This window comes from Sturnus vulgaris, chromosome 18 (genome assembly GCF_052056855.1).
Source record: "Sturnus vulgaris isolate bStuVul1 chromosome 18, bStuVul1.hap1, whole genome shotgun sequence".
NCBI lineage: Eukaryota > Metazoa > Chordata > Aves > Passeriformes > Sturnidae > Sturnus > Sturnus vulgaris.
The window spans coordinates 1,325,870-1,341,172 of record NC_142260.1 but is presented as its reverse complement, the minus strand read 5'-3'; the positions used below and the strand labels follow the sequence as shown (position 1 = coordinate 1,341,172).

The 15,303-nt window shown below is 37.8% G+C and overlaps 1 protein-coding gene across 11 annotated transcripts in view; it reads right to left on the bottom strand.

Annotated features, from left to right (window-relative positions):
- The window catches only part of SOX6 (SRY-box transcription factor 6), a 372,885-nt gene that overhangs the window by 201,995 nt on the left and 155,587 nt on the right, over positions 1-15,303 (bottom strand). For all 11 annotated transcript variants that reach the window (XM_088175661.1, XM_088175662.1, XM_088175667.1 and 8 more), the window contains one exon: positions 14,030-14,240. In XM_088175661.1, coding sequence (XP_088031787.1) covers positions 14,030-14,240 — 211 coding nt within the window. The remainder of the gene's footprint in view (positions 1-14,029; positions 14,241-15,303) is intronic.

Genomic DNA, 15,303 nt, shown 5'->3' with positions numbered 1-15,303 from the left:
TGCTGCTTTGAGCAGAAATTGGAGCACCAGGGGTGCAATTCCTTCCCTTCCCATTTTCCCTTTTCGTTCCTTCTGCCACCACACACCTTTCTGAAAGCCAGTGTCTGTTACTGGGGGGATGTTTTACAAACTGCTTTCTCATGGCACAGCTCTGTTCTTAACCACTGCTGAACCCAGTGCTTTTTGTGAAAGCATAACCAGGACAAAGCACTGTGTGGTTTTTGGATTTGGTGGATTTTTTTTTTTTTTTAAACACCCCCCCCCCCCCCCCCCCCAGGTCCTTGGTCTCTCCCTCTCTATTACAAATAGTGCTATAAGTTACTGTCATTTTTCCAAAGTTCTTTGAACTGGACGTTATTTATTGATTATCCTCATAAATCTAAAGAACTTACTCATCCCACTAGAAAGCTGCAGAGCACACAGACTGTGAGGATCACAGTGGTACAAAAACAATTCCCAGAGTTTCAGGGAATTCATGGCGACACAAATTAGGTTTTTTTCCCCGTCTCCTCAACAGAGTTTTGAGATTTTTTTTTTTTTTTTTTTTTAAAGATATACAATATGAAGAACAACTTGGAGAAACAATGCACAAGTTGTGTTGTAATCACAGAACAGCTAAGACATGAGCAGCTGAGCAGAAGGAAGATGGGCAGTGGAATGCCATACAGTAATCAGCACTGTTGACTAATCAGAATTTGAGACACTAGAAGGTAATAAGGGTATTATAAAGAATGGCTTATTGAAGGAGCAGCTGTTTATGTGTAGCTCACTGTTTAAATGAATTCCACTAGATTGCCATGGTATGTTTTGGTTAAAAAAAAAAAAGTTTTACTCGAAAAAGAAAAAAAAAAAGAAAATAAAAAGATATATCAGGAAAGGCAAGCACAAAGGAGTAAATATCTGGGTATCATGACCACAAGTACATAAATAGAAGCAGTTCTCTAGGTACTGGGGACCTCTAAAAAATGACATAAATTCAGTGGCCCTGGAAGTTACAAAAGAATATTCATTACTTAGGCAAAGCTTAAATGTCATCTTTGTTAGCCTCAACCACTGAGCGTTGTTGCCATGGGCACAAGAGCTGAGGTGGTTATGGAGGGTAATAGACAAAGAGGAAAAAACCAAGGGAAAGTGTAACTAAAACCAACTACAGAGCCATTTTAAGACATTTATATTTGCATCAGCAGCCAATAAACACAATAAATAAATTCAACCTCATTTACAAAAAAAAAAAAAAAAAAAAAAAAAGCCAATTTTATTATCCCTTCCCATAAACATAGTAATAAAATAGTGCTATGATCTCAACTAGGAAAATCTAATTAAATAATGTAAAAAGACCAAAAACAGAAACAATATTCAAAATCGCACAAGTGAAAGCAACAACTCACCACAATGCTCAGACAATAATCACGTTCAAATCTATGTGCCATAGCCTTGTTCAACAGTTTTTTGTTTGCTTGTTTGTTTTCAGAAACCAAGTTACAGTTTTGCTTTTCAAAATATCTCTGAAGAGTTGGGAGCAGGAAGGAGACTGCCTAATTGTAGTGGAAATTTATCATAATCCATTATTTAAAATATTCTACTTTGGGCAGAGAGGGCTTGAGTAATATTTAAAAGCAGTCAGCAAGAAGTGGAAACTCTGGTATCTTTTGTAACAGTTCACATGTCAGACTGGCAAAGTGCCCACAGCGCACGGCAGAAAAAAAAAAAAAAAAAAAATCAAAAAAAAATCTATTTAATGTCTGCCCCACAAGGCGACATGAGGCTTGATTGGCAGAAAGCAGAGAGTGGCTTTTGATCATGTGTCCTAACAAGCAGTTCCAGCTCCTGTCTCTTCGGCTGAGCAGCTCCACATTACCTATTCAAACAGAAGTGACAGGCCACTGCACTCCTCCTTGGCTCTAGTCTCACGCAGTGGGAGCTATGCTGGAGACAGAGCCACTGATTAAATATATCACTTTTTCGAGACAAGCAGGTTGTCTGAATCAAAGTTGGGCAGAATAGACTCAACATTATTAAAAGGGGATATAAAACTGGAGTTGAGTGATGTTAGGCCAGTGTGTACAGCCTCAGGGATTCACAGACTGACAAGGGGAATAAGGAACAGCAGAACTCATAAAGCAGGGTCAGAAATTAGCTGTGACACCTTGGCCATTTTCCCATCACTTCAGGGCCACTGTGTTTCAAATCCTGTAGTCTCTTTTTGGCCTTTTTTTAATGATTTTCTGTGCGGAAAGGAGGGGGGGGGAGGGTGTAAAAATCGTTAACTAGCGAAAGTTGCAAATTGCAGTTTTACAATTAGATATAAAACATTAGCCACATTTTGCCACCTAATATACAGTGTTTCCTAATTAGATTGTGGCTTTCTTCCTTGTATTCTCATCAGCCAAATTATTGTCATCAAATAATTTGTTGGTACAGCACTGACTACCCTTGCTCTAAGGAACAACCAAAAGCTGGGGAGAGTGACTGAATAGAGATGCTTATTACATTGCCTTGTTAGTTCATTAACAAATTGGTTTGATTTTTGAGGTCATACGTCTGGCCACTGTCTGTTGTGTTACCTGATACACCGACACAAAAGGGCAACAGACACGATTCTTTGTCTAGTTATTATATCACAGAAACACCAGATACACTGAAACCCAGTGGAACCAAGGCTCCAACTGAATTTTTAATTACAAGTATAACTGCAGATGTAACAAAAGCCATTAACAAGCAACCCCATTTAAACAGCTAAAAAACACAAACAGTCCACAGAGGGAGCAGAGGCTGAGGCAAAAGAAGCTTATTTTACTTTGTGATGCATGTGCATGCCAGACCTATAAAATTATTTCTGGGCTATTCAAAGCTCTGTGAAAAAAATATTTAAATTATGATACAAAATCTTGACAGATTTTTTCCAGAACTACTCCTGCAGTAATTCTATTGAAATTAATAGAGTCACCTCAGGAATAAACTTGGTTCAATATTTATTTTTCACTACGGCAAGTTCTTCTGACATTTTAACAAACCTCTGCCCGATGTGTTAGTTTTTGTTTCACTGTAAATATTTAAAAGTAATCTGCTTGTTACATATTTAAGATACGATAAGGACTGCTAAGACCTACACTGAGAAGCAGAGCTGTTTTAAATATTGAATATGCAGGTAAATTTGAAGATAGAGTAGAAAGAGCCGAATCCTGTCCTCATGCATATCCTGTAACACACACGGCATAGCTATAAATGCAAACAGAATTCATTCTTGAGGTGGTGGTAGACTAAGAAATTCAGTACAGAGCCCTTAATGTTTTTGGTGGCACTGCAGGCTCTCTAAGCTGTAGTGTTCAGGCTTCTTCCAGATGGGTGAAAGAGCCTGCTTGCTTCAACATTTTCAAACAAATAAAAGACAGAAGAGTATTCAAGATGGGTTTTTTTAGGTTCAGTGAAGATCATGATTTACTGTAGAGGGTGATGTCACATCAAGTTCTTTAAGAAATGTGAGCAGGCAGCAGCGCATTATAGCTTCATGTCAAAATATGGCAAATGGTTATGTAAAGCATTAAGTAAAGCAGTTAACAAAAAGGAAGATGAAAATAAACAGCCATTCATACGTAGGGCACTGTGCCCAGGAACTCTGGGCACCTATGTAAGTAAAACTAAAAATATATTATGATTAATAAAAGAAAACAGCTATTAGATACATTCCAAAATGCTAGGCTGCAGAACAAGACATTTTGGCAGAGCTTTAGTGATTGGCAGCCCAGGCTCAAGGCAGACCCAAGACTGCAAGAGAGGGAGTGCTGCTAGTCAGGACAGAGCAATGCTAACAGGAGCTCTCTGCAGATGTTTACACAGTACTTGCCCTCAAGACTATATTTAACAAGGAATATTGCACTTTTCTTTTTTTTTTTTTTTTCAGGAATATCACAATCTGAACTTTACAAGAACACTACCACTTCTTTATGTTACTAGAGCAGGACAGAAGAGGGTGGATTTTGACACATTAACAACCGCTTCATTTTGGAGATCAACGTGCCAATGAGCAAATAAGGAAGAAGCCTGGCTACCAATAAGAATTAGAAGGATTCCTCACAGTCCAAAACACACTTGTGAAACACAGAAATATGTAGTTCAGGGCACTGAAATGTGGTTTAATTCTTGGTTTTTGCTTTGTGCTCATCAGCAACACACAGGGAAGTCGAGCACAGGGCAGGATGAAAACTCAAATTATGCTGATGAAGAGCAGGGCTCAGCCAGGGCTTGAGCAGAAGCTCAGGAAGGCTCAGACTTTATTATGATAAAGTTCCTCTTGGCTTTAGAGGTACCAGCTCAGTCTGACAGTGCAGAACTAATGGCCTTCAAAGAAATCATGTTTTGGACCACACTTAGGGTGCTGTGGCCAATACTGGGCTCCCCAGTACAAGGAAGATGTGGGACTGGAGAGAGTCCAGGAATGAGCCACAGGGCAAGCAAGTGGCTGGAGCATCTCTCACATGAAGAGGGGCTGGTTTAGTCTGGAAAAGAGCAGCTCCCAGGGGATGATATATAAATATCTGATGGCAGGAATAAAGACAGATCCAGGCTCTTCTCAGCACTGCCCAGTTACAGGCAAAGAGAGCAAAAGGGAAAGCAGGAAATTCCCTTGAAGCAGAAGAAAATCCTTGCTTGTCATAAGGATGGCCAAACACTGAACGAGCTGTGGAGCTTACAGCCTTGGAGATATTCAAAAATTCACAGGACATGGCTCTGAACAACCTGCTGTAGGCAATCCTGCCCTGTGCAGGGAAGCAGAGCCTTCCCACCCCAGCCATGGCTCCTTGATTTTGTGGAGCCAACAGCAAAGCGAGTGCAGGGGGGCACAGACAGACCCCAACTAAAATAAGCACAGCAAGGCTCCTTCTCAGGTAGGCTCACACACTCAAAACAAGAAAGCTGCTTTTTATGATGACATCCTAAATTTTATGATGCTGAACTGAGCAGTTCTTCCTATAAAAGGATAAATTCCAAAGCCAATTTCCTCCCTTGCACTGTCAAACACTCTAGGAAAGATTTCCAAATTTTTAAGCTCCAGTTCTTCTCGCTGCAAAATTCAGGGAAAAGAAAACGATTAAATAAAACCAAAACTTAAACGAAGTAATATTTTAAATAGAAAAAAAATTAGCTACTTATTTTTTTCCTAATTCCTATTCATATTTAATAATAGACAAAAGCAACACTGCCATTGAATGGATTTAGGCTCCCTGTTAAGAATATTTGTTCGGGGTTAATTAGAAGGGCTGAAGACTAATCTTAAGAACTGTTTGTCGCTTCCACTGGAGGCAGGTTTCCCTCACAAACAAAGTGGCATCTGAGAGTTTCAGGCTGAAACACAGAGGTGAGAGCAGCTACTCTCTCCTCTGCATGAACAAGAAAGCCTGAGCAGGCAGCTGCCTCTGCCTCTCCTGTGGCAACCAAATAAAGTTGTCAAAATTATTTTTAAATAATTACAAGGTATCTAAACCAAATACTGTATAGGAAAATAAGGAATATATCAGCATTTAAAATGTATATGCCGTTGAGCATTTTTACTGTCATTTCTTTAAGAAAAGCAGATCTAATTAGCTGTATCTCCAAAGTGTGTACCTGGCGTTTTTATTATGTATTATAACATTTTGCTTAGAGTTGACATTTTTATTCTGACAAGCACTGTCTGGAGAGCTCTCAATAAATAATACATTTACAATTTTCAGTAAATAAGCACTGGACACAAATCGTTATCCTTACTTACAGCTGCCCCTCTCTAATAGTGCTTTTACAAGTAAGGTGACTATTCAGTCTAATGCAATACTCTCAGTGCTGGGAAGATATTTTCATTTATTACCCCAGTCACAAGCACTTAAAGCACTTTTAGGCCCTGTTGCAAAACAGCAGGAATGGCAAAGCAAGTAAGGCTAACTAAAACTAAGTCCATCACCAAAGAAATCTAAGGTCATTCACCCTCCAGAACTTGGAAAATGCAATGGCATACAAGGTCAGCCATGTTCAAGCCAAATTTTTTCCCTTGTATCCTCACATTTATTTAAATTAGCAATTTTAGGAAGGGAAGTATCACAGTCTAGTTCCAGTTTCTGCTATTAACCTGATGACTACAAAAATGTATTTCAATTGCAGTTTTAAAGCATGATCTGATCAGAACGTTGTTTGTGTCACAGAACATCAGAAACCAATGAAGTTTGAATTTGTTTTTCTGCTGCCAAGATCATGCAACTGAAGCAGCTCTCCATATTTTTACAGCTATTTACTCACTCATATTCTCTACCACAGAGCTCACTGTCAGTTGTACCTGTTCATACTGATCTTGCCTTTTTAAGTGTCCCTAGGAAAAAGCTGGCTTTTAAGATACGGGGTTTTTTTAATAATGTTTTCACAATATGAATAACATACCATAGTGTAAAGATAGCAGATGTTTGACCATGTCTTAAAAGGAGACAGAAGTGTAGATGAACATAGTGCACAAAATTATATAAGATGGAAGCATTGGGACAATTTATCACAAAATAAAAATAAATTAAATTGTATCTAACACTGGAGAACGTCAGAATTGAGGGGTTACAGTGGGATTAAAGTGGGAAAAACGAGATGACTCCTGAAGGTAAGACATTGGAAAACACATCCCTGGGGAGGAACTGACTGGAATGGTCAGCAGATGATGGCAAAGAGATTTCTGCATTTTTCAGTATAATCTGTCCTGGTCTGCAGCTTGAGTTCAGGGATAGTGAGAACAGGGTCAAGGCACATTTGTTCCAATGAACAGGATTTTACTCATCTCACATCTTCTAGGTTGAATAAAGATGTTTCTTCAATGTAATATAAGAATCTCAAAACAGTGAAAGCAAATACCTGCTCAAAAATAAAGAATTTTCCTGGCTAGAATGGATGTTCCAATCCTCAGAACTGAGTCCTGAATTTCAAACTCTTCCCCTATCAGGATCAGCTCTGTTTACCAGCAAAAGCAACAATTTTGTAGAGATGCACAGGTACAAAGCTTCAAAAAGAGAACAAACTGCTTTGGGAAAATGAACCTCCAGGAAAGTAGAAGATCCAGAAAATTCCGTGGGTCCTACACCAAGGAAAATGTCTGATAGCAACCCAAGGGTTTTTTGTTTTTTTTTCTGACAGTAACCAAAGTGTATTTTTTACCTGACAAATGGCTACCATCAGATTCACCAGTTTCTTGTTTATGATCCTGAATGAGAGCTAAGAGGGGACGTGAAAACCTCTGAGCAGAGCAGATGACCCAAATAATTTATCAATTAATTCATGTAGAGCTCGTGCTCCATCACACCCAGGTAAAAGTCTGAGCTGTTCTCCATTTGGGTGCCATGAATGAACTCCAGAACCAAGAAAACTGACTGGAAGTTTCAAATGAAACATGAAACACATTGAAAAGTGCTGAAAAATTCCAATATCCACACAGAACCTGTGAGTAATGATTAAAATCTCAAATGCTACAGCATTGGGTGAGAGAGACAGCCAGGGAAATACAAAGGTGAGGTGGAAAGATGGCAATGCGTGCCAGATGCTTGAATAAAAATTGTGAGATAGCATTTAATCACCAAATACTGCTCTGAAAAATTTAAAGGATAGAAGTGAATAATCACAAAGGCCTAAATTCTCAGTCAGAATGATAAGTAAAAATACAAGAGAAAATATTAATGGCCAGACACAGTATGGTTACACAGACTGAGTCTCTCTTTGCAAAAAAAAAAATTTAAATGTATGTTGCATTCAATATTTCATTAATTGAAAGTACATTAATGGAATTAATTTCTGGTAGAAAAACCAAATACAATAGAGAGAAGGAAAACAGGTTGCATCTTCTTTTAGTTTCCAGGAAAATAATTGTGGAAAACACTTTCTTTGCAGAAATTTTCTAAAAAAGGTCCAAAATTACTTTAACTTAACACATTAAGACATAGGAATTCACAGTAGACTTTGACAAATGAAGCCTTAGAAATTTTATGATCTATAAAACCTCTGTAGATAGAATATATTTTTCTAAAACAGCAGCATATATTGCAACGAAAATAAGTGACCAAAAAGATTTTACTAAGATAATTGGAATTAAAAAAAAAAAATAAAAGAGAGAGAGAGAGAAATAATAAGTTGCATTTAATTATATGGTAAGGAGATAAATAAAGGAAGAAAACAGCAATTTAGGAAAATGGGCTTCATATCTCTCCTTTAACTTGGTCTGAGTCATCTATTTATTTTCTGGACATTCAGGCTTTTTACTCATTTTGTTTTTATTTTGGAAGCATGTCTGGAGCTTAGAAGAAAAATTCTCTTTCTTAGATGCCACGCTATATGGCTTCCAACAAAAAGCAAATAAAAGGTAAGTATTAAATTGATATGCATGACTGTTTCTGAATTTTCTAAGCAAAAGTGATTTTTTAAGAAGGAAAGGGAAACATGATGAGGATGATACTGAGCAGGCTTTTGAAAGGTGATGAAATGATTTGAAGAAGAAATTCCAGTGATTTGCAAATTTCATGGGTATCACAAAGAACAGAACAGTAGCAGTAAGTCATTTTTATTGATTACTTTGGATAATCCTAATACCAAAACTCAGCAACGTTTTTGAAATCTTGAACAAAATATCTGTGTCCATCAAAGAAAATTAAATAGAAGAAAGAACAGGGGTCAGGACAGCCATGGATCATGCCTTCACCTGTGGAAAGTGTGGGTGCCCAGCACATCACAAGACAGATAAATTAAATCCCTTCAAAAATTCTGAAGCACGTTTTTAAATATTCACTGACTACAAATAGTCAGCAGTTCATTTCTATGACTGATACACCAAAGAAAACTCCTGACATGTAAGGTCCTCAAAGGTAGTGCTGAAAACTGTATTAAAAAACCAGTATACATGTCTGAACTCTCTCTGTTCTCACCTGTGGCCAGCTTAAAACAAAGAATACAAAATGGAAAATCTCCATTCATTTAATACAAGATAATTCACACAGATTCTTTTAAAAGAACCCAAAACCAACCACAATTTTAAAAAATAATTTAAAAAAAAAAAGCCTAAAAAATAAGCAATTGCAACCAAAATTGTTTGCCAATGTCCATTCATAAAACACAGTATGTGAAAGTTTAAGTTTCTCTACTTCCCAATGAAATTAGGTGGAAATTCCCCAATGAAATTGGCAGGAAATTTGTAGATTTGTGTGTGCAATACTTCAATATACTGATATTATATTATATTCCAGTATAATTATTGGAATGATAGAAAGCTTTATAGGGGAAGTGTTAATCTATTTTAAGTCAATATAACAGAAAGTGTTCAGTTATTATTAACTAATGAAGAGAAAAAAAATAACAAAACACACAATCAGAAAAACCACCACTACTGAGTAATGTAGTAAGATTTTCCCCACTGCATATAGAATTAATAATACATGTGAACCCTTAATTTTTAATTTAGACATACATCCCCCCATAGAGAGAGAGCACAAACAGGTGCACATGACAGAGAATAGATGGAAATTGATGAATCTGCTGCTCTTTATATAGATGTTCATTATTCCACCGTGCATAGACAGAAATCTTTGATCTCTGGATGTTCAGCTATGGTCTTCAAGGAGGAAACAAGAATGGGAAGCACTTCACGAGAAGCCCGTGCTAGAATTGTGCCCCAAGCTTGGTTGACAAATGACCCTGCATACATTGCTCAGAATCAAGGTCAAAAGTGAATCAGGAATCCAGGCCCTGAGTAACGAGGGCTTAGCACTCAGCACAAGTGACATGCCCAGTTTCCAGCTCACAAAGTGCCAGCTGCCCAGTGACCAAAATGCCAGCCTGGCATTCCACGTGTGAAAGGGGGAAATCTGCTCTCCTGGTGCAGACAAGATGGGTGCTGCTAATGATTGCTCCTGCAGGCTGCTGGTGAACTCAACTGCAGAGGGAGAGTTGTCTGGAAGCCAATTCTCAGCACAGGATTCAGGCTGTAAATCTGTCTCACAAAAGTAACATAAGCAATATTTAAAAAGAAGAGTCTCTTACTTAAAGGGGACAGAAGAGAAAAGCAGTCAGACCGTCCTGTCCAACATAAACTCTTCATTTTTGAGCTGTGAAGAGCTTTAATGCTCGATTGTACTGTAGGATACTTCCAAAGAAAAAGGAGAGTAAAACAATCCTTTGGCTCATAGAATAACTAAGATGAATATACTCGAGCTATCCAAGAGGCCCTAGAGTCTAATGTTGTTGATTAAATTAGACACCTGTTCATTTCTGACCTCTTCTGTCTTGTGAGAACACATGTCAGCAAAGTCTTTACATACTCAAATTAACTCTAAATATCTGTAGCATTCTTTTCTTTTTCAATTACAATTTTCTCATTTCCAAATCATTGCAAATTAAGACACAGGAGTGCCTTGCTGTACAAAAAAAATGGGAAATACTGGACCACGAAGTAAAAAAAAATATGTTGTTTATCCTGTAATGTTGGTAATCTGTTCAGGCTACAAATAAAGCTAAAAACATAGCCAAGGTATATTCCTGTGTGAGGCACCCGTGCTCCCACACTGTACACAAGACATGACACTGGCTGTAGCACTATTATTAAAGAGAGATTAAAACAGCTGTACATTATGCTGAAGCACTCACTCTTCCCTTTACAAACAGACGGTCCTGGATTACAAGCAGCACTTGACCATTTAAATCACTACAACAACCAGATTTAACCAGCTGGGCCATATTCTCTTAGGCAATGCCTGTTGACCTCCTCAGTCACAGCTGCTCAGATGAAATTCTCATTAGACAACTTATTTCCAGGAGCCAAAGGACTCTGATTAAATATATCTATTGAGACACGATAAAGTCTTTTATATTTCTTTTCCAGTGTTATGAAGTACAACAGAGACCACAAGGAGTATATACAAGCATACCAGACACCTAATATCTGAGTGGATAGCACAAAGTATATAAGTAATTGACCCCAACAACCTGTATTTCTCAAATTCAGATTATATAGATGGACCAGAAAGTTGTAACAATATTAAAAGAGACTTTTTGCTGTGCTGGCGTGGGGGTTAGATCTGATGAATGGAATTCTTGAGTTCTTTCCTCCACATTTAACTCCACAATTAACTTGACATATGACTGTGTGTTAGCCCAAATCCCACAGCTACATCAGTGTCAAGGAGGTCATTCCTATGAATGAGGCTAACATGAACTATTACACTCTTTTAAAGGAGATACACAGGACTTAAAGCCCCACACCACAATATTCTGTAGAAATGTTACCTTTCCCCCACTTCATTCTTTGCAGCAATTATATTGTTCTCTCTATTTCTTAAAAAATCAGGTACTTTTCAATTTAGGTAAGCAATTTATGACAGGGCAGGATGAAGTACATAAAGAGCTCCTCAATTGCAGTGGTTGCACATCAGTTTAAGAAAAGAACTTCATGGAATATATTTTAAAGGATGGATGTTAAAGAGCATCATGTGTGTGATCAGGCTATTAATTAGGTGGTTCAAAAGGCACTGTAAGATGGTAAAACAATTTCATAATCTCAGACCTCATTTCTCCAACCAACTGCACAGAGCTAAAACAAAGTTCAATGTTAAAACAGAAATCATTTTAAAAACATTTTACTTTAATCAAACAAGTATGGAGAATACTTCTTTTCAATTCAGAGAAACCTCTGAATACTGAATTAGGTATTCAAATATGTTCTAAGAATTTTGATATTCCTGGCCTTCACAGAAGTTTAGAAACATTGAACTTCCTAAGTGTAACATCCTGAAGAATTTCCAATCTTTCTATTAATTATTTTTCTGCGCTATTTTATATGGTACCACTCAGATGTTCATTAATTATTTTTTGTTAAACATAAGTAACATTTTTTTTTCCTGCAGAAAACGGTGGATGAATGGAAAAGAACTTAATGCAGAACCATAAAATCATCAGAGAATGGCCTGGGTTGGAGATGTTAAAGATCATCTCATTGTGACCCCACTGACACTTTTCACCTGACCAGGTTGCTCAGAGCTCCATCCAACCTGACCTTAAACACTTGCAGGGAGGGGTGTCCACAGCTTCTCTGTGCCAGAGCCTCACCCCCCTCACAGCAAAGAATTATCTCCTAATATCTAATCTAAACCTAACCCAAACACGAAGATACAGTCCAATACCTTTGAACTTGCAGGCAGACTTTAGAATAGCTTTCCATTATGATGTGGTCCATAAAAGGCAAGATTGTTTTATAGATGAAAAATGACCTTTATTTCAGCTGATGAGAACACACAGCGTGGAAGGCTCTGACTCACAGAGAGAGGGATCTCTCTGCTCTGCACTCTTAAAACCAGTGTACACTAATACAGGAGAAGTGCAGAAAATTCTTGAGAACCCATACAAAAATAAGCTGCGAAATGCTTGAATCCCTACAGACAGATACCGCATTTAAACTTTTTGCTGCACATTTTTATTAGCACACCATCCAGTACACTCCTGGGAAAGGCTTAGCTGTGGTGTCAATATAATCAACAGCAACTTGAGCACTCCCGCAGCAAAGTACGAGCCAAGACCTTTGATTAGCATGGGGTGTCGAACGACTGCTACTGACTGCACAAAGCTACTTTGCCAAAGTAATATTTAAAATAGTTTTCCTAGCCTAGCCACCAAATCTAAGAAAGCAATTTTTAAAAGAGTGATCTTTACAGCTGAAAACAGACAGATGGTAGTAAAGAATCTGGGACATTCTCTCTTTAGAGATGTTTCACCAGCTTCAGAAAGGACACCTATAGAACACATTGGCATTTAACAATTATGCCAAGAAATTTGGAAGCCTATTTCCATCCCTACATGATTTTATCCCACATTTAAACATATTATTGTATCAGCTTCAATTTCAATCGAAATTGGCATTGCTACACGAGGCCAAGGGAACTTAAAGTGCAGTGTCTGAAGTGCACTGTGACCATACCATGAAATTGAGGAGTCAAAATAATTCTGAACTCATTCATATTTCAAAGGAAGAAAAAAAAGAATCACAAAGTTCTACTGCCTTTTGGCTCTGCTACATTATAAATATTCTTCCTGGGTTATTTTTAATGCCACAAAACAGAACTGGTAAAATATCTAAGAGAATCCACACAGATGCCTCCACACCTGTTTTTCTATTTCAGAGCCTCCTGCTCTCACAACTTCCCCGATTCAATCTTATGTATGAGCTCACAGACTAAAAGGTATTGTTGCAGAACCAAGTGAGATTTCATTCTACTTACCAAGGGGAGAAATTTTCATGGTGGGCCCTGACTGTGTGCACACATACACTGACAAAGTCACTTTCCAATTCTGTTTGTTTCCTACCGTAGCCAAAATCTTTGCAAAATCGATGAAAGTATCTGAATAAGGACTGGCTACATAAACTGCCTTAGCACTCAAAGATTTGTCCTCGTTTTTATCTCTGTTTTAATACTTGTAACAATGTCTGAGGAGACTGTTAAAAAAAAAAAAGATATTTCTTCCTCTGTAATTCTAGCTATATAGGTCAGAATCATGTACTTTTACACTTAAAACTGTTTCCCATTCTCCTAGTTACAGATGCTGGGTTATTAAAATGGTGAAAGATGAAAATATCTAAGGCAAAACAAACCAGCTCACGTTTTATTCATCCCTATTGTTAAAAATAAACATTTAACTTTTAAAAGAAGGAGGACAAATACAACTGAAGAGTATCCCTCACAGCTCCACAGCCAGTTAAGAATTCATCATAACCTCTCAAGAGTTTGAGTTTTCACCAAATCCAACACTCTTGCTTTGACTCACAACCAATTTTAAAAAAGTTTTTTTAAAACTAGCATTTTGTCTAAAACCCCTAATGGATCTCCAACTACCCATTGCCATGGAAACCCGTGAATAACTTTATCCCAGCCCTTGCCAATTTTGCAGTTTTACGGCCCTCAATACCCAACACATCCTTTATGCCGTAAAAAATTCCGGGATTTGTGGGTGGGGAAAGTGGGGGGGGGGAACAGCATCCATTTTATGCAGATCATACCTTCTTGCTCAGTCCTGGTCATTTCTTCGAGTTTCTTCTGCTTCAGTGTGTCCACCACATCTGCCAGGCTGCCCTTGCGGCGCTCGGGCGTCCCAAAATTGGCGCTGGCCATGAGCTCGGCGCGGTCGCGGCTTCCTTCGTCGGGCTTGTTTGGTGAGGTAGAGGTATTTCGGAAGGAATATAGGGAACATAACTTATTACTCTCTGACTCCTGCAAAGAAACAAAACAATGTCAGGCCGTGGGCTCTTCTCTCTCTTTTTTGTAAGTCTAACCAGCCTGCAGCTCTCCTGTAGTTTATAAAGCAAGCGCTGTGATTTGAATTTCTTCGTTTCAGTGATTTACATGGGTACTTTTGTCCTCAAGTCGGGTTCTCTCCATGTTTCTAACATTCATACTTCATGCCTGAGATAAGCTTCATGAAGGATTTCCCTCGTCAGGAACAAGCCACTTCAACACTTTTTAACAAAGCTTTCACAGGTTGTTTTTTTTTTTTTAGTTCCTCAAATAAGGACAATATATGTAGCACTAAGGAAGAAAGTACAGGCAAGGACAAATTATTCCTGGATAAATCCTCAGCTAATGGAAAACAGCATAACTTTAAAACCAGAGAAAGTGTTAAGCCAACAATGACCGAGGAGGAAGGAATCCACTTCACAGTTAAATAAGGTTAATGGTATGTGTGTATTCATGTACACTCACTGCTCTTTAAATTAATTTTAAATTTTTCTTAAAGAATGAAGGTTACAATGCTTCTAATAAACAAAAGGAGATCTTATTTTCAGGCCAACATAGGCAAGAATCAGCAAGGAAATGAAGTTATGTCAAAAAAAAGTCATGTATGCCAATACACAGGTACCAAGACCACGTGTATCAGATGTTACACAGTCCAAAACATAGAAGTAAAAAGGGTTCATCTCCTTTATCAATAGATAATGCTTATTTGAGCAAATTTTTTTTAAATGCATCAAAAAGCAATGAATAATGGCAATTCTCCTCATTTTGTGATATCACCCAACAGAGAAGTCTTTCCTGAACTTCTCTGGCTCAGACTTGTCATTCTCCCAGTCATACTTGCAACATTCACTGCATCAATGCTTTCACAATTTCAGCTAAAAAGAGAAGAAGTTCTCAGATTTGTCCTCAAAAACTCAACCACAAGAATTTCTCACACACTTCACTTTCCAAAATTACTCTTCTATTTTAATTTTTAATAATGCCAGGCTAGGAGTGTTAAAGACTTTAGAAAAAAACCTACTGATTTTTTTTTTGTTTC